At 43.3% G+C, this 20,396-nt stretch overlaps 1 protein-coding gene across 4 annotated transcripts in view; it reads right to left on the reverse strand.

Annotated features, from left to right (window-relative positions):
• Positions 1 to 20,396, reverse strand: part of Hdlbp (high density lipoprotein binding protein) — a 79,755-nt gene that overhangs the window by 23,982 nt on the left and 35,377 nt on the right. For 3 of the 4 annotated variants that reach the window (XM_048441946.3, XM_048441947.3, XM_048441948.3), the window contains 7 exons: positions 12,549 to 12,613; positions 10,789 to 10,901; positions 8,501 to 8,658; positions 7,151 to 7,366; positions 1,312 to 1,518; positions 909 to 1,124; positions 92 to 298 (listed from right to left, as the gene is read on the reverse strand). In XM_048441946.3, coding sequence (XP_048297903.1) covers positions 92 to 298; positions 909 to 1,124; positions 1,312 to 1,518; positions 7,151 to 7,366; positions 8,501 to 8,658; positions 10,789 to 10,864 — 1,080 coding nt within the window. In that variant the 5' untranslated portion in view covers positions 10,865 to 10,901; positions 12,549 to 12,613. Of the gene's footprint in view, positions 1 to 91; positions 299 to 908; positions 1,125 to 1,311; positions 1,519 to 7,150; positions 7,367 to 8,500; positions 8,659 to 10,788; positions 10,902 to 12,548; positions 12,614 to 15,939; positions 16,050 to 20,396 lie in introns of those variants that run through there. The other variant, XM_048441945.3, reaches the window with a different exon arrangement.

Raw genomic sequence — 20,396 nt, forward strand, 5'->3', positions numbered from 1 at the left:
TCACTGTGTCTGGGTCTCCAGGATATACCAACAAACAGCCAGTCCATAATAGGCCCCCCAAAATTATCAAAGCACACTTAGAGGGAATTACCTTGGCATAGACTTCAGTCAATGCCTGTCCCAACTTTTCAGGCTCTCCACGAAGAATCACAGTTTCGGAGATGCTGTCTGAGGGTGGAATTTCAACAGAAACTCCAGTTCTTTCCAGGATCTCTTGCAATGAATTGCCTTTTGGCCCAATAACATACTTGTGCTGAGATTTCTTCACTTCCACCGCAATGGTTGTAGTCTTCTTCTTCTAATTAAGAGCACCATAAAGATAGTCAGCAGAAGAGATAGGAGACACAGGTTGTATGGACAGACTGTCATTACCAACAAAGCCAGCTGGGGATCTAGATGTGGTTTTCAATAACTGAAGACTATAACCAGCTCCCCCAGAAATTCTACTTCTCAGGTGTCTGGACTTCCCGAGTCTAGTCACCTTCAAGGATTTTAATGTCAACCCTGAACACTTGAGTGAATCAACTACTTTCCCCATTTTTCCCTTTGTGGTGTTGGGGATTTGACCTAGGGCTTTTTTCTTGTTAGACAAGTGCTCTACCACAGAGCTATACTTCCACCCTGCTTTTTCCAAATAGTTTCATACCTCAAAGTCAGAATAAGCTACAAGTCACCTCTAAAAAGTACGTGCCAATCCTATGGCAGCAACCTACCAGTGTGGTCACAGATCCCAAGAAAGGACACACACACAAAACCAGGACACCAGCCTATAACATACCCACTAGAGGGAAATGTAGCCACCAAGTACTGAATACAGATACTAAGCTTTGTGCTCAAGGGCAAAAGGATGCACACTAAAATCCCATTAAATGCTCTTGTTTTCCAGTTCTGCCACGTCCATACTGCACCTTTTCCTCATAAATCTTCTTAATACGAGCCACAGCCTGAGCCAGCTGCTCCTTCTCTCCAGTGAAGACAATTTCTGTCCGGTTAACACTGGGTGGAGGGATGTTGATGCGTGTTCCTGTCTCCTGCATGATCTCGCCCACAAGTCTATTGTACGGCCCAGCGATGAAGGGGTGGAAGGCCTTCTCCACTTCTAGCCTCTCTACAGCACGTTTGTCCTGGAAAGGGCAGAATGAACTGATTGATAAGAACCCTTGGAACAGCAGAGCTTGCCAAAGACACAGTCAAGGCCTTACATACACACAGCACCTCTAGTTCATTTTGAAAGTGGTAAGCACACTGGAAACAAGGCTGGTGTTGGGTATGTTGCAGAGTGCAGGGATTCAGGTCACTCAGAGGGCTCACCTGCTCAGCAGAGATGAGAAGGACCTCATGGCGAGCTTTCTCGATGCCTTCTTTGGTGCCAGTGATCTTGATCTGATTACTGGGGTCATCTGGGCGTGGGATCTGGATTTTGGTTGCAGTTTTTAGTTCTAAATCTTGTAGTTTCTCTCCGTTTTTGCCAATGACAAAGCGATGGTGCTCTTTAGGAATGGTAACAGTTGCTGAGGCCTGTTACAGGACAAACCAACCAAAAACAAACAAACAAAAAATTACCTAGGGTTCTGATAAAGCACATTCTTCTAGGATATTCCCTAATTAGAATGCTCAAGAAAGCTATCTCAGGGCTGGAGAGATGGCTCAGTGGTTAAGAGCACTGGCTGCTCTTCCAAAGGTCCTGAGTTCAATTCCCAGCAACCACATGGTGGCTCACAGCCATCTGTAATGAGATCTGGCACCCTCTTATGGCAGGTAGGTATACATGGAGGCAGAATGCTGTATACATGATAAATAAATAAATAAATAGAACGCTATCTTATCCCCTTATAACCATGAGAGCGCATACACCAAGTCAGGATCACAGGGAGCCTACCCTGGTCCAAACCAGGGCCACACCACTATGCAGACTTCTCTATTATGAGACAGAAGAAGACATCTGATTGCATGGGGAAACCACTATTTCATTAAATTCTTCTTCCCATTTATAACAAGAAGGAAAGAAAAAGACTCCAGAAGTCAGCTGGAGTCTTTTTTTTTTTAAAAAACAACTTTAACAACTGCAAGGTACGAGGTGTAATATGGGGGTGTGTATTCCAGTGGTACAGGCCTTGACAGGCGTCTACAAATCCTGGCTTTTCCCCACCATGAGAAAGATGTATGCTGCAACATCCCATACAAGCTACAAAAGGTGGCTGAAATAACATAAGTATCAATTTTTCTAATTATAAAAAAATTACTAGAGTTTTGATCATAAACTTCCATGGGCTCACAGTGCTGGAAAGTGAAGACGACAGAATCCTGGGGGCTGGCTGGCCAATCAGTCTAGGTAATCTGTGAACTCTAAGCACAGTGAGACACCCCGTCTCAGAAAGAACTGAAGAAAGACACCTGATGTCAAATCAACCTCTGGTCCCCACATGTGCAGACACCTGTACATAACACACACCCCTCTCTCACCCCAAACTTGCATGGGGAAACCAGAAAACCAAGCAATAGTGAACACCAGATAGAAGTGGGAAAGCATTAGTACAAAGACTGACTAATGGACCATGACCTGGAGCCCAGAAAAGACCTAGGGTCCTGTGGGCATTAGGATTCGATGAGAACAGCCTCTGGCCACAGTGGGAGGACTGCCTTCTGCAAACAGTGCTGATGACAGAACAGTCATGTGGGAAGAGGAGAACCTGGGCCAGTATTTCATAAGACTGGAATACAACCCAAATAGTCAGAAACTGAAAAAGAAGGACACCCTTATACGTGCAGGAAGAAAAAAGTAAGATAAACATTTTTATGATTTGGAAGTAGAAAATGCTTTTCTAGCAATGATTCAACCTAATAAAAACAGTAAATGTAACTATATAAAAGGATCAAACATCCAGAGCAAAACACAGAGATTAAAAATATCAATAAACTGGAAAAAATTTACTTTTTTGCCTGATGAAAGGATTGGAAGTCCTTCTATAGTGTTAATTCTCCAAAACTGAGCAAGGTGAACAATCTGACATCAAAAATAGACAGAACAGACTTTTCACACAAACCCTGCAGCAAATGAAAAGTATATTACTGAAGCCGGGAATTGACTTGGTTGGTAAAGGGCCTGCCAGCTAAGTTGAGGTCTGGCTGTAGTGGCACTAGTCTGTAATCCTAATATCAGAGAGGAAGACAGTGGACTTGTGCAGTTCAAGGACCAGCCCATCAAGCTGGAGTTCCAGGGTTAGCAACAGACCCTATCTCAAACAACGAGGAGCATGCTCAAGGAACAGTTTCTAGCTTCCAGATACAAGAACACACTCACATAAACACCTATACAAGCATTTGTCATATACAAACTGGGAAGTTTACTCAGCTATGCCTCAGACTCGCAAAACACTGAGTATTAGGTGAGTGTGGCTCTTGTACTCTGTAGATGGGAGAACAAGACATAAACTTCTAAGGGAGGGAATTTACTTGCTGCTGGTGGCCAAAGTAGATATTTAAGATAATCTTTTGACCTAGCAATATCATTTCCAGGATTATACCTAAAGATAAAACATTAAAAAAGAAACAGCCTATGCACATGACCTCCCGCCCCTTTTTGGTCACATAGAAACAAGAGCCTACAAACCACTTAAGAGCTTAAACTACAGCATACATATGGAGTATGTCCTACTGCTTTCTACAACAATGAGGAAAATCATTATTTATTGATACACAAGACACCACAGAAAATAGAAAAAAAAAGCATCCCTTGAGATCAGGGATGATGGCAACTTGTATTCTGCTTCTATTTGTAAATATAAACTAGCCGGGCGGTGGTGGTGCATGCCTTTAATCCCAGCACTCGGGAGGCAGAGGCAGGCGGATCTGTGAGTTTGAGGCCAGCCTGGTCTATAAGAGCTAGTTCCAGGACAGGCTCCAAAGCTATGGAGAAACCCTGTCTCAAAAAACAAAACAAACAAAATCCCCAAAAAAACCAACAACAAAAAAGGTGTATGTAAACAATGAAGAACACACACAGTGGTGTATAAAGGCGATCATGGAAAGGACAGGGGCATATTACATGAGCTGGGAAGGAAGATTTCTATTCAGTTTGACATTATAGTTATGCAAATATTGAAATAATTTTGAAAAACTGAAAATAAATTTAAAGAAATAGAAAAACCCAGAAAAGAAAATTACTGATTTAAAAATACCATTTTTCATGTTAAACAGAAAGTTTGAATGCATCATATTCCTTACTCAAAAATTTCGCTCTGAGAAGATTAACCTGAGAAAACTTTCTATGTTAGAAATAAAGAAATTCAGATTATTGGGTAACAGAAAGCTGCCTACAAGGAGAAATCCAGAGGAACTTCTCTGATCAAAGATGAGGCAGCTTATTTATCACTTTCTCCAAGCTTACAATGACATTTTATGGAAACTCCCTAGTATGGTGGAACATGGCAGCTGAGACAGGATCATGAGTTAGAGACCAACCTGGATTGCATGGTTGTCATGGTTCCATGACAGCCTGGTTCATCACCAGTGAAGATGTGCTCAGAGAACCAATATGGCCAGAGTCACCACCAGCAGCAAATCCTTTGTACCGAAGAAATTCTTATACTACAGGTATACAAGCTAGATATTTACTGATTGTGTAGGACCAAATGGCAAAGCTATATTTATAGCCATTGCAGAAAAATGCTGGAAATTCTGATCAAAATTTATTTAACATTTCTTAAAAAAATTAAACTAAACTTAGCTGGGTGATGGTGGCACACACCTTTAATCCCAGCACTCGGGAGGTAGAGACAGGTACTGGAGGCCAGCCAGGTCAACAGAGAGAGTTATAGGATGGCCAGGGCTACACAGAGAAACCGTATCTCGAAAAAGCAAAAAACCAAACCAAAACAAAACTAAACTCAGTCCCTCAAACATTCTTTTTTTTTGTTTTGTTTTTAGAGATAGGGTTTCTCTGTGTCTTTGGAGCCTGTCTTGGAACTAGCTCTTGTAGACCAGGCTGGCCTCGAACTCAGAGATCTGCCTGCCTCCCTCAAACATTCTAACACAATGTAATTTAAAGATGTACTAAAATGTGACAATTACCTGCTGAAGACTGATGGTAGAAAATAGTAAAGAGAAAAATTATTATTTCTTTTTCAATTAGTTAACTATTCAATTTATTTATGCTAAGGACCAAACCTAGAGTCTTGAACCTGTTAAAGTACTTTACCAGGCTGGGGGTGGTGGTATACACCTTTAACCCCAGCATTTGGGAAGGCAGAGACAGGTGGATCTTTGTTAAGTTCGAGGTCAGTCTGGTCTACATAGAGAGTTTTGGAACAGCCAGGGTTATACAGAGACCCTCTCACCAAAAAGGAAAACAAAACAAAAACAAAAGATGCCAAATAACAATAAAAAAAGGGCATTTCACCCATCACTGACAGCACCCCCAGACCAAGTGACTTATTTTAAATTACATTTTTATCTATTTTATGGGCATTTATGTGTGTGCTGTTGGAGGATAACCTGGGGGAATTGGTTCTTCTCTTTTACTGTGTGTGTTTCAGGGATTGAATTCAGGTTGCCAGCAGGTAGGTATTTTTCCTCATAAAACCATCTCCCCAGCACCACCATACATTTGAAAACCACCATTTTCAACTTTATTTTTTTTAAAAAAAGATTTATTTATTATGTATGCAACATTCTGTCTGCCTTTATGTATGCCTACACATGTATGCTTGCATGCCAGAAGAGGCACCAGATGTCATTATAGATGGCTGTGAGCCACCATCATTTGGTTGCTGGGAATTGAACGCAGGACCTCTGGAAGAACAGCCAGTGCTTTTAACCTCTGAACCATTTCTCCAGCCCCCCACCCCATTTTCAAATTTTAATGAATATAGCCAGATCATCAGTGAATCCTATGAGCGAAGGACAAAGAAGGCAGATGACACCCACTCTAGTAATGAATCACACAATCAGCTCATGGGAAAACAAAGCAACAACAAAATCCATCTGTGATAACAAGTATCCACACCAAACATGCTGAATATGAAGTAATCAAGCTCAAGGCTAGGCATGGTGACAAGTGCTTTAATCCCAGCACTTGGGAGACAGAACAAGTTCCAAGACAGTCAGGCTACATAGTGAGTTCTTGTTTCAAAACCAAAACAAAACAACCCCAAAAACCAAGAAATAAAGCAGTCAAGCTCTTAGAACTCAGTAACAGCTCACAAGAAATGACAAAGGAAAGCAGAGCAATTAAATACTAACCTTTTAGCAAAATAAATGGCATTAAGTGTGTGTGTGTGTGTATGTGTATGTGTAGGGGAGATACTGTTAAGGAGACATGTGATGCCACGATCAAATGAACATTGATTTAAACAACCAATTTGAAAGACAGAGACATAAGTCTAAACAAAAGGTCAAATATGAATTCCTTAGGATCTCTTTTATAAATATAAAGTAATATAATAGTACAATCATTAGACAGTATACTGTTTAGAAGTAAAATGATAATTTTGCAGTTTGCTTTTAAAAATTCTCATAACAGTTTTTCAGGGTCTAATGCTAGAGTTACAATGCTATACAATCACAAGCAATGCTCGTGACATTTCATTGTGTAATTCCATGATGATACCTGGGACTTAGAACCATCTTAGACTGTGTTGGCTACATCAGTGGCAGAGCAGGATCACTCCCCTCTAGCTTGTCTAGAGGCTCAGCAGTAAGCGGGAGTAGCCCCTATCTCTGAACAAACTCCACAGCATGGCACCTGTCACATGGCACGTTAGTAAGATTCTCTGCCTTTTTCTTGGCCTTAAGGAGAAATGCCTTGAAGAAATGCCTTTTATTCTAATCATTCTCAAATAATTCCAAGTACTGGCACCAGACTGGTAGAAATAGAGAAAAAAAAATCTGGTCATTTACTTCCCAAGTTTGAGGTCTAAAAATTGGCGATCACTACCTACCTAGCAAACTCACTGCTTGTAAGTGTCTCAAATCTGGAAAAAGCCTCATTTTTTCAGTACATTTAGCTCAATGGCTGATCTGACAGGTATCCCAGTCCTATCATTAATTTAGTGGTTTTCACTAAAATCAGAATGGTTCTAAATGTTGCTGTCCTCTGACCTGCACAAGGATCAGTCAAGTAATTCGGGATACCAGGCCTAGCGACACTCACCTGTGTTTGCAGTCTAGCAACAATGTCTTTCCGGGCTTTCATGACCGCATCCAGCTTCCCTGAGACCATGATGGAGAGACCTTGGTCTTTGGCCAGAGAGAGCTCCAGGTGAGCACCAGTCCTCTGCATGATCTCAAGGCAGATTTTTGCTTGTTCACCTTCTCCAAATTGGTTCATGTCTTTGTATTTTCTCTCTTCCAGGGGTACATGAAATACCTGTTCAGAAAAGACCCCCAAAGACAATGTTAAACAATCAAAGAAAAGGAAGAACGACCACATGCAATATATATTTATTAATCCTTCACCCACTAAGCAGTGCCACAGACAAGGCAGTAAGGAGAAATCCTCCAAGGCCGGAGGCGGGCATATGGTACAGATAAACAATGAACAGCATCAGAAACAGAAAGTCTCTGAAGGACTTAAAGGGAGGCAAGTGCCTAGGTTAAAACCACCAAGGACATAATGGAAAACCTTTCTGAAGAGAAAGCAGCACCCATGATAGGAAACAGCAGCGGTAGCAGCAGGCAGGAGGCAGGGGCAGAGGTGACATCAAGAATTTTAAGGCATAACAAATTCTGCTAAAAGAGCAAGGAGGGTTTATGGAGTTGAGGAGGAGCAGTGGTAGAAGCAAGAGGGATCAATTATCCCTGAAAGATATCTGAATCATTCAAAAGATACATTTAACAAGACAAGATAGCAACAAGGCTACAAAGAAAAGATCAAGAGGCAGTTGCTTATGCACACAAGGACAAGAATTATGATTACATGGGTAATAATTTTCTATCATAACCAGGCATCAGTTCTACACTCAACTTTTAGCTCAATAGCTCAAGAGAGAAAGGGAAATGAAGCCAAAGGAAACCAGAAAATAAATTAGTTGTTACCAACAGACCATTAACTTTTTTTTTTTTTTTAAAAACAAAACAAAAAAACCCAAAACTGTCTTACTATGTAGCTCTGGCTAGCTTCTGACTCGAGAGATATGCCTGCTTCTGGATGATAGATTAGCTAGGCGTCACAAAGCCCAGCAACAGATTAGCTTTTGGCTGTCATATGGATAAGGAAAGGCGGACTTCGCAATTAGAGGCTACAATGAATAGAAAAGCACATGGCCCCATGAATCTGACAAATATGGCCTATCTCAAACTGTGTGCCAGTCGTCCAGAGTGCCAGGGAGGAGGCTGGATGGGAGGATCATGGCAGAGGGTGTGCTCCACAGGAGGAATCGTAACCTTTTAGACTTCTTCACTTTATATACCCAAAGTGTACTCATCACTGCAGACTCAAAAACCCTTTATCAGTTCTTGCTTCTACAAGGAACAGATAAAGCAAAAAGAAATGTATTTCTACCTGAGTGATGACAGAGGCCTTGATTGGCCGGATCTTGTTACTCCAGGCTCCAGCAGGTTCTTGGGCACTTTCCAAGCAAGCTGCTTTCTCAGGAAGTGGAGGGAAGGCATCCTTGTAGGTAGGCGGGTCGCTTTCCTCTTCTGAATTTAAAGTGGCAACTAGACCAGAGAACACAGATTAGAAGGAAAGCACTACAATTCAACATTATATGAACAAACACAGCAGAATGGTAGTAGGAACCCCCACTAAAACATGGTGAGTGAGCAATGCTACTATTACACTTTCCTCATTCACAGCTACGGGGAAAAACCTCAGGTAGTCATCAGGCCAGCACCCCGAGTGTGAGAAATGGATGGGGCTAGAGATTCCCAATTCCAGAAATGGAAACATTTTGCCCTCTACATGGTCCCATTATGAAAGATATGACAATATAAGTCCCATTTTAGTACTGAGATGTATAAAACCCTTGAAGGCAACCTTGTGACAGATTTTTAGGTCCTCCTATTTTCTAATAGTACAAAAGTAAATCATGATTATAAATGCTTGGCACATAGTACAAGTTTAAACACTGCTTTTAAGAACTACCTTTTAAAGCCGGGGCATACACCTTTAATCCCAGCACTTGGGAGGCAGAGGCAGGCGGATTTCTGTGAGTTTAAGACCAGCCTAGTCAACAACAAGAGCTAGTTCCAGAACAGGCTCCAAAGCTACAGAGAAACCCTGTCTTAAAAAACAAAAACAAACAAAAAACCCCAAAGAATTAGCTTTTAGAGAGGTTCCACATTTCCCTTTGTAATGTACAATGGTGAAATTAATTCACATGGGAACTGTCTCTGATGGCCTCTCAAGCCAAGACAGGAACAATAAGACTTGGAGAAATCAGGGCCTGACTATTAGTCATGTTCATGGTCCATGATGCTCAAATTTGTTCATGCTTTTGTCTAGTTTAACCATGATCTCCACAAAAACAACTATATGGATGTTTTAGATAATCCCGTGTCCCTAAGGCTGAGCAGTATCTACCAGTAGCAGGGCCCAATAAAAACACAACGGGGCATGTAGATATGGAGAGGACAAGACGACCTTTGGAATTAGATAGGACTCTAGTCTAAGTTCACTGCTTTTGAGCCTGATGGTGGTGGCATAAACAGAGGCTGGACTCTTGAAGTGCCATTTCCCTCTTAAGTAAGGAGAAACTACAGAGAGCTGCACTCAGACCCTAGATACCGAGAACCAGACAACCAGCAGTGTCTTAGGAATGACCAACACAGTGGTCACTGGGAATGAGTGGGTAAAGTGTAGACAAGAAGTGAATTTTAAATGCTTAATTCATTCTAAATTTAAGAAATGATATTCATTTCCATTATAGGGAAAACTTAAATATGTTCTAACAACTTAGAACAGCTTATTTTTTCATCAAAAATTTTAGAAAATCTAAATATAAATAAAAAATTAAAAATATTATCCCTGTTTATTTGTGTATGTGCATATGTATGCATGTTGAGTTGCATATGGAGGTTAGAGGACAGTTCTTTCCTTAGCTGCAGGAGTCAGTTCTTTCCTTCACCTGTGTAGGTGTTGGGATCAAATCCAGGTCAAAGGCTTGGCAAGTAGGCACCATTACCTATTGAGCTGTCTTGTTAGCCCTGATCAAAGACGTTTGCACAAAAATTTAGCATTCAAATCAAATGCCCCGCATAAATATATATACTAAAAGAAAAATACCGTAAAGTAGCTGGCTTTAAGGTACATTATTTTACATTGAGAGGTTGCAAGGACAATATTTTACAAACATTAGGCTAAATGTATTAAATGCGTAATGGTATACGCCTGCAATCCCAGAGGCAGAAGTTTGAGATTGGTCTGGTCTAAAAAGCAAAACTTTTGACTGAAGATATTTGGGGAAAAAATTCACCTGTTCCCTTTTATTTAACCTGGGTTTGGAAAACTTCCAAATTGCTTATGTGACTAGCATTCTAACCCACTGGGCAGTGCTGGTCTCCATCTTCGCTAATGGCCTTAAAGAGCACAGAAGTCACACCTCACCCTCATCCTCAAAGAGGCTCAACAATGTCTCAAGGATGCTTCCCAGTCAGTATTTTAGCACCCCATAATTAGAGCAGTCATTGCCAATTGTCAGATTAATTGGATTTCTAAGAAACTGCCCATACTTACATCTGTTTCTGGAGTCATTCCTCACACCTGCCCAATCCCCCTTACAACCAACTAATAAATTAGCAGAAGCCCAGTCTCCAAAGTTAAGGAAAATTTGTAAAGTAGTCTGTCACCTTTGATTTGTTGTGGAACCAGCCCACTTCGATGTTCAGCAAAACTCTCCTGGGTCAAAACTGCAACGGAGCTCATGGTTGATCTCACGTCCACACACAATCCTAGTAAGACACTACAAGAGAAAGGTAATCAAGGAGGAGACAACCCAAGTACAGCTAACTCAGTGATGTATAGTTCTGTTTTAAATGTTTCAGTCGGGGCTGGAGAGATGGCTCAGAGGGTAAGAACACTGATTGTTCTTCCAAAAGTCCTGAGTTCAATTCCCAGCAACCACATGGTGGCTCACAACCATCTGTAAAAGAAATCTGGTGCCCTCTTCTGGCCTGCAGGCACACATGCAGACAGAACACTGTAAACTAACTAACTAACTAAATAAATCTTCTTTTAAAAAAAAAATCTTTAAAAAAAAAATTAAATGTTTCAGTCAAGGTTTTTATCTTCTCACTGAAAACTATAGTATTTATTTTCTGTACAAGGTTGATGTAAATTATACTTCAGGCTTTCAATGAACATGGCAAATTAAAGTAAAGTAGGGTCCTAGCCCATTTGATTAACTTTTCTCAGAAACTGTCACACAGTAGACAAGATTTGGCTAAGAGACCTAGAAACCCAAAGCTCAGAGTCTGTACCACCTACCCATTGTGGAAGCCACAGTGAGAGGGCTTCAGTAACAACAGCTTGTTACCCCCTCCCCCACCCCAAATCATGGGTACTCTGGGATTACTGGAACCTGCCTGACCCATCTTTGTTACAGATCAATCCCAGGAATACTCTCTTAATAGTCATCTCCATCTTATTTTGTTCATATAACATATGCCTCCTGATGCTTTTAAGAAGCATAAAAATGACAATTACTACAACTAGGACATGCAAGGTACTTATCCAGAGGCCATAAAGAACCATTTCAAACATCTCAGGAATTGGGGGGGGGGTGGAAGAAACCTCACAGTGCTTCATATTGTCAGTAAACCAGATACACATATTGTGCCAAGTACCTCAACCTGCTGACTATCACAGGGCACTTTTGCCCAGTGTGGAGGAGATCACTCACAAGAGAGGAAACTGGTTCAAGGCACAACATTCCTTATTCCAGGACAGCCGTGGATACTGGCTCTGAAGGTCCCAGCTCCCTGTTTGTAATGTATGGTGCAATGCAGCATTCTCAGGCACAGTTGTTAGCTTCTTTGCCCTTGTGTAATTTTCGGCAGCTTCACAACACCAGAGTGAGGAAGCACTCATTTTCTTTACACCATTATGCACCAGTGTATTACATATATCACATCTTGGTAAAATGCAAGCACTTCAATAAATTATGCAGCTGGCTGTCAATGGCAAATACCTTTAATTCCAGCACTCAGGAGGCTGAGGCAAGCAGATCTGAGGACAGCTTGGTCTACAGAGTGAATTCTAGGACAGCTAGGGCTACACAGAGAAACCTTGTATCAAAAACAAAACACCAAAAAATGAAACAAAAATCTTACTTTATTACACTAATGTAAAACCTCTTCCCAACTTTACAAAGTATTCCTAAAGCATATTAAAACTCAAATTCTGAAGACAAAACAAAACGTAATTTATGATTAAGAAGAAAAGGACTAGAAACAGATGCAAGGCAGAGGACACAGCTGAAGGGCACATGAAGCCGTGGATTTGCCTATTATGGCACAGAAGACGTCTAAGAGATGGTTCAGGCTAGAACTAACTCACACATCTTTGTGTCCTAGGCAGAGAAGTCTTCAGGAAGGGCACTCAAACTTACCAGCAAAATGGTCAGTAGCCAGAAAGTCCGTCCCGAGGTTGCCTCTGTCAGCCTGCCAGCTTTTACTAGTATAGGGTAGAGAGAGAGAGAAACAGACAAAAGTCAAACAAACAAACAAAAAACCAGAAAGGTTACTTATCCATGCTCTATAATTTAGATCCTTTCACCTCTCAAGAAACAACGAACTAAATATTCTTTACATTTAGTTTCTAGTAACAGGCAAATCTCTTAGGGGAAAAAAAAAACACTACAAAAGCTCTGGTCTTAGGCCATTAACTTTGAATAAGACACATTACAGTAAAACCTGAATCATCTAGAACTCTCAGGACAATTCTTCAAGGGATCTTAGAAGTGATCTGTACACTGGGTCCTTGTGACCTGCCAGACTGACTCTGCTGTGAAGCGGTTGCACCTAGCAGAATGCACATCTCGTGCTTGAGCTAACAGAGCGCCCAAGGGCTCCTTGATAGAGAGAGCTAGAGTGGCACACCCCCAACACTTGGGAGGCAGAGGCAAGTGGATCTCTGTGAGTTCAAGACCAAACTGGGTTTCAAAGTGAGACCTGTCTCAAAAACATCAAAACCAAAAGAATCCTTGTTAACTTTACAGTTCCTTTTTTCTTGCTATTGTCCTGTAGAAATCCTTCAGTTACTTCTAATCTACAAAGATTTAAAAATCAAGTCATAAAATTTTAAGAGTCCAAGGCCACCCGAGGAGCGCAAAAATTATTCTATAAGTACCTTTTTTGGTCTTGAGACAAGATATCTCTACGAGGATCATGTTAGCCTTGAACTCAGAGATCCACCTGCCTCCTGACTTTTGGGACTGAAGTGTGTTCTGCTATCACTTCTTAAACCCAGATGCCCACCCACTTTACCAGGTTCATCCATGTGACCCTAACTATATGTTTTTGTCTCTGTGCTGCCACTGACTATTGCCCCTGCTTTCCAGGGTAAGGTTAGTCTTGATACAGAGGAATACACAAGCCTACACCACATATTGCCTTGTGCGAACTGCAATACAGTCTCTGCACAGATTCTTAAGCATGTCCCCACACCTAACCATCCCTTTCCAGGAGTATTTACAACAAACCAAGTGACTGCCGAAAGCACCTCCATGTCTAAGCCCGCTGTCACTGCCAAGGAATAAACTGGAGCAGAGCTTCCAGAGCTCCGGACAAGTACGGACACCCTCTGGCAGTCAGGAACAGCAGAGTGGACTTCTAGAAAACTCCAGACAGGTTGACAAGACTTATTGGGGTCTAGCTTCTAGATTTCAACGTTTGTAAGAGCTTGGGTCATAGAGATCACAATTAAAGATCTACTGAACAGACTCTGTTCAGATTATCATTTGGTAAGTTTTTTCTTTTTTAAAATTAACTCAAAACCCTGTTAAAGTCTTAATTTAAAACACATACCTAATGCCCATTTGTAAATACAGACTTCATCTCCACTGTAGACTCTGGAGTAAGAAGCTTTACTTACTCCAGAAGTAAAGGTCAGTGCATGCCTTCCAGTTTCCAGTAGCACACAGTCCGAGAGCCCACCTGCACCTGGTTTACAGCAGCACCTATGCAACAGGCCCTCTGCCTTTACCCCAACTGCTTTACCTCTACTGACAACTCACAGGCCTAACCTGCTGCACCTGGCTGGCCACACTGTGCAGCAGCCATTACAGCTGAACATGTGCCCTCCACTCTGCATCTCCATTGCCAAAACCTTCAGGAGAACTGGAGCCCATCCATGATTTGGTAGCTCAGACTTTTGGTGGAGTGAATCATGTAAGTTAGGACTGAAAGACATTGAGTATTATTCTAATTTTCAAATACCACCAGAGAAAAAAAAGAAGAGTGCTCCTGGGAGCCCAGTTCCCTGCCTCCCTGTAAAGATTCTGTCAAGACAGGATGAAATCTGTACTCTTTCCTATTCTGGTTGCTACATGTCTTAAGTCTCCTACAGTGGGTGCAGGCCCTCCTCTCCAGAGTCTCCAGTCCCTCACTGGCACCGAGGCCATCTCAACCATATTTGCCACCGAACGCTGTAGTTAGTACCCAATGCTAACCTGCAACTTTGACATTACAATTTGCTTCGGAGAGCATAAAAGAACATGGCAGAACGTCAGTTCCCAACACAGAACTAGAACTAAATAAAGCAAGATAAGTAGAAGCCAGGGACAGCTTCTTCTACCCCTCCAAGAACCAACAGGGACTTCTGCAAAAGAGAAAGGTGAAACTGTGGCAGCTTGAAACTATGTATTAATCTAGAAAACAGAAAAGGCTATAAGTGAAGAATTCTACTTTTTTTTTTTTTGCTTCTGAACAAGGAAGTATTTAAATTGATTCCCCTGTGCTAAGTTGTGCCAACTACTTATGTAAGTAAGGGCCAACAGTATGCGAAGAGAATTCAAACACGCTCCAGACAGAATATCCTATCAACCTCCATTAGAGAGAACCAAGTTCTTTTATACTCTAGACCAGTCCTCATGGAGGGCACCAAAAACTTCCAGCGTGAAAACCTTAGCTGGGATTCAGGTTTCTCTTTCAAAGTTGAAAGTGTTTACTTTTACAGTCCTCAGAAGTCCCACAATATTCAAGAGTACAAACTTCAAAATTAAGAATAAAACCAGGCTCTGCTGAGAACACAAACTCTTCAGTTTGTGACCACCAAGGCCGGCCTAGTGCTTTACCCAGCGCTGGAAGTCAGAGACCCAGCCTGGGAGGAACTTTCGCAGATGCCACCTCAGCATGGCCCTCCCACCGGCCAAGAGCGCCCGCGGGCGGGGACAGGCTTAAAGGGACAGCATCCTGCTCGGCCTCCAAGCCTTTCATCCAAATTCGGTATTTTTCCGTAATGTATTTTTCACCCATGGACCCTGGGGCGCATCCAAGTAGTACTTGGGCCTGGAGTCCTCCAGTGACCACGTAGCCGGACGCCGCAGGTGGAGGTGTACCGAGACACCGCGCCGGACATGGGGGCCCTGGGTGAAGATCCCAGCCTGCCGCGCGAACTAGGGCGCCACTGACCCAGGTCCTGTCCACAGCCCGTAGGGCCCGTGCGGCCGAGCTGGGGGGAAGGGGTGCGGGGGAGGGGCCGGCTCGGTTGCCCACGTCACCAACCTGGCCAGGTCGCTCCCCTCCCCCACCGCGGCGGCTCGCTCGGAGAGCTAGTTGACCAGGCTACCCGGGCCCGCAAGCAGACCCGCGGCGCGTGGCGGACTTGGGAAAGTTTCTGCGCTCCAGCGCGGCCATGCGCAGAGTGACACGTAGCGGCCCCCGCCCGTCGCGGTAGCGGAGACCAGGCGCCAGTGCGGCCGGGGAGCTGGGGAACGGACCCCGGCCGTGCCCACCAACAAGCCCCCCTGCGTCCCGCCCACCAACTCGCCCGATTCTCACTAGTGAGTGTGACCGCCTAAGAGTCTGTCCGTCTGTCGCTGCCGCTGCGCGGGAGAAGCCGGGACGCTCCGAGGCGCGGCGCTCGGGCCGCCGCTGCTATATAGGGCGGCGGCTCCAATCCCGCCGAGACACGTCAGACCGGCCGCCCGCCCCGCCCGCTGCAGGGTCCCTAGAGCGCCCGGGATCGACCAACTTCATAAGAGTTCTGCGGCTCGAGAGGGAGCGAGTTGGGAAGTTAGTTACTTACCATGAGCAGGCAGGTCCCGATATAAAGGTGCAAGGGTGCAGAAGTCGAGGCCACCAGCAACAGTGTCACAGAAAGGGAAAAGCTCCGAGGACCTCACACAGTGGACGGCCGAGAAAACCATTTTACCATCCCCCCTCAGAGCACTCCCTGGTGGAGCACATCTCATCTGTTCTAAGGGTTCTGTTCCTCCTCCCCACCTCTACTACAGCCGGCGGCTTCATTCCTCAATGACCAACAAACATAACAAACTCCGAAACTGAAATTTTATTTAGGGTCCCATCTGTACAGAGCAGCCTGCAGTGTGCTCCTCTCCCACCCATACTGAGTTGGACAATGCTGGACCTCTGTCCTCAGGGTGCTGCTTTCTTCTCTGGAAGCAGATTTAGTTCTATCCTATTGTGTCTAGTGACAACTACTGGAAGAATTTGTAGACATTTTGAACCTGTACTGAGGTGACATGAACACTCTTATGACCTAGGCAGAGCAGACAGGTCAATGAAACCCATCAGCACTAGCTGTGACCATGAGATGGCTGTTACTCAGGATGACTAAAGGCTAGAAACCAATCAAACAGCTGTGCTCCCCACCTCACTTTTGACAAAGTTTCACTGTGTAGAACTAGAGGTTCTTTGGTCGCAGCTGGGCCACCAGGTCTGGATAACATGTGCCTCCCAGGTGTATTTTTAGTGTGACACTGATAGGTGGAAAGGGCTCGAGAGGCTTTCTGCAGTTTTCAGTCTAAGGCTCATAAGGTTTTAAGCAGACAGACTTGACACATACTTAGAAGGTAGTAGCACTGTGCTGGGCATCACAAACAGCACAGCACTGAAGTTCTTGGCTTGAGGGACTGGGAAGAGCTGCTCTAGTTGGGCTGACACTAAAGACAGGGCAAGGAAGAAAGAGGAATGCGATGCAAAGAATACGGAGTTCAGGCTGGGGATGGAGGTTGTTGAATAGGAAAGTATATGCAAGTTGTGGTGTCAGAGTTCAGAAGCCCCAGAACTAGCAACACAACTGGTGAGAACATCACATCCCTTCTGACATAAATCACTGAAGGCACAGAATGTGCACTGTCTGAAAGACCCAAGGGCATCTCCAAACTGCCAGCAGCAACTGAGTGATAGAGCTTCCTAAAGCCTCTGTAGGCACCAAGCTGCCTTTCTCTTCTGTGTTATTATTGTGGTCTGCAGGGTGTCTTTCCCTGGAGATGAATCAACCAGTAACTAGAACAAATGTTTTTGTTGTTGTTGTTCTTTTGTTACTGAGATCTCAGTGCTGTGGAGAGGGAGATGACCCCTCTCACAAGTCAACATGTTTGCTGTCAAGGGACCGCCAGTGGAGTTAGGAAGCCAACACAAGTACAAGCTAGCTCAGTGCCTGCTGTACACCTCAATGAGCTGGTTAAAAAATGTGGTTAGCTAGGTGTGGGTGATATCCTGTAATTCCAGCACTCAGGAGGCTGAGGCAGAGATTATTGGGAGTTCCAGGTCACAGTGGGCTACAGACTAAGATGATGTCTCAAAAATAAAACAAAGTATGAAATTAATGAAGTTATTATTAAACCAAGGAAGGTGTGGTAACACTGGCTTGTGATCTCAGTACTTGAGAGATAGAAAGAGCCACGAGGATTAAGGAATTCAAGACCAACCTAGCCTATCAATAGACTATCTCAAACAAAAAGATACAAATGTTAAATGTGCACCACAAAATATCCCAGATGCTCTTGGAGTGCTGATAAGTATGACATGAGAAGTGTCAAAAAGTGACCACTGGCCTGGGTTTTCATACCTCAAGGAACAGGGAATAAGCTTCCTGACTGCTCAGGGTAAAAGCCTAGAACATAGACACATTCTCCGAATTTTCAAATCCTGATTCCCTAAATGGTGCACGCCTTTAATCCCAGCACTCAGGAGGCAGAGGCAGTTGGATCTCTGAGAGTTCAAGGCCAATGTGGTCTACAGAGCTAGTTCCAGGACAGGCTCCAAAGCTACAGAGAAACCCTATCTTGAAAAACCAAAAAAGGGCATACCCTAAGCAGAAAGTAGACCTAAATGGAGAAGCAGCAGACCAGAAACATAGCAACAAACAGCTGTAAATTTCTGAGTCTACTGGGCTGGGAGATAAAAGTGTCTCTGGGGATGCTCAGAGACAAGAGACTAGAACTCTAAAGGTTTGGGCTTAAATCCCCACTACCCTTTCTGTCCAGCAAATCCTACCCTAAGCTAAAATAATGAACAGAAAAAAGTAGGCACACTCAAGAAGGAATAAATTTTATAACAGGATAAAAAAGATATTCACAGATCAACTACAGTATAGAAGTTAAAAGTCCAAAGTTCAAAGAGTAAGATGCAGTGGAGCTGCAGAGATGGCCCAGCAGTTAAGAGCATTTGCTTTGCAATCATGAAGACTGGAATTTGGATCCCAGCACCCATGTAATTCACTTGGCACCCCCATAACACCTGTATAAAACACACACACGTCTTTAAATAGGGGGTAAGGCGGAGAGATGACTAACTGGTTAAAAAGCACTCACTGCTCTTGTAGTGGACCCGATTTTGATCCCGAGCACCAAGATCTAACCTCACAACTATGTGTAACCCAAGTTCTAGGGTATCTGGTGTCCTCTCTCTTGGTTTCCCTGGGCACCAGGCACTATGCAGTACACAGACATATATTCAGGAACCACATGCATACACATACCCTGGCTTTGCTCTCTATTGCTATGAAAATTTGTAAAACTACAACAGAAAAAAATTAAATTAAAAATTTAAATTATATAGGATTAGACAGATACAAGAACCTGAGATGTTATAACTATTAAAAAAAACCTTGAAATAACTAAAGACATAAGCCACAAACAATAAAAATAAATACAAATGGGCGAAGATGTAATTGAACGAGGAGCCATGGTCCAGTCCCAGCAAGCAGCAGAGTTTAGCAGCTTCGGCTACATGAGTCTAGCTTCTGCAGAGGCCAGGTATATATTGGGTGTCCCTGAATTGAGGCCCAGACAGCCCATTTCGTGAAGCTGTGAAATTGAGGCCTGAATTGCCTTAAAGAACCCAAGATGTTAGTAATGCCACTGCCGTGAGCTATCTGCTGAGGAAAGCTGCTAACAGCGAGTGGAACCAGCCCAAAAAAAAGAAGTGTGTTGCAGTCAACAAAGCTGAATGGAGTTGGAGATCTGAAGAAAATTCTGACATTAGACATGAAAATGCAGTTTCAAGTTTTCCCCAAACTCCAAGCTGGGTTTGAGTCTTGCTTTGGTCCAGTATTTCCTTGCTATGCTTCCTTCCCTATGTTTTGGAATGGTAACGTGTACCCTGTGCCATTGTTGGAAGTACATGATGTTTTTGATTTTGATTTTACAGGGGATAACAGTAAGAGATGGCATGACTCTCAGAAGAGTCTCTGAACTTTTAAACATTATTGAGACTGTGATAGACTATGTGGACTTTTTTTGTTTTTTCTTTTCTTTTCTTTCTTTCTTTTTTTTTTTGAGACAGGGTTTCTCTGTGTTTCTTTGGCTGACCTGGAACTCTGTAGATCAGGCTTGGCCTTGAACTCACAGAGATCTGCCTGCCTCTGCCTCCCAAGTGCTGGGATTAAAGGCCTGCACTACCACGCCTAAAGGCGTGCACTACCACACCTGGTTGACTATGAAGTTGGACTAAATGCATTTTGCATTATGATTTTGTTGTTGTTTTTTTTTTTTTTTTTTTCTGAGATGGGGGTTTCTCTGTGTAGCTTTGGAGCCAGTCCAGGAACTCACAGAGACCTGCCTCTGCCTTCCAAGTGCTGGGATTAAAGGTGTGCACTACCACCGCCTGGTGCATTATGATACTAATACAAGTTTATGGGAGCCAGGGAGTGGAATGTGATAACTTGAATGTAATTGGCCCTCATAATCTCAGTGAGTAGCACCATTAGGAGGTGTAGCTTTGTTCGAGTGGGTGTGCCCTGTTGGAGGAAGTGTGTCACTGTGGAGTGGGCTTTGGAGTCTCTTTTGCTCAAGCTTTGCTCAGTGTGACCCAACCATCTCCTGTTGCCTTGTGATCAAAATGTAGCCAGCACCATGTCTGCCTGCAGGCCACGTGCTACCTGGCATGATGATAATAGACTGAACCTCTGAACTATAAGCTGCCACTGCAATTAATTTTTTTTCTATTATAAGAGTTGCTAGCCAGGTGGTGGTGGTACACGCCTTTAA

This window comes from Myodes glareolus, chromosome 1 (genome assembly GCF_982192425.1).
Source record: "Myodes glareolus chromosome 1, mMyoGla1.1, whole genome shotgun sequence".
Lineage (NCBI taxonomy): Eukaryota > Metazoa > Chordata > Mammalia > Rodentia > Cricetidae > Myodes > Myodes glareolus.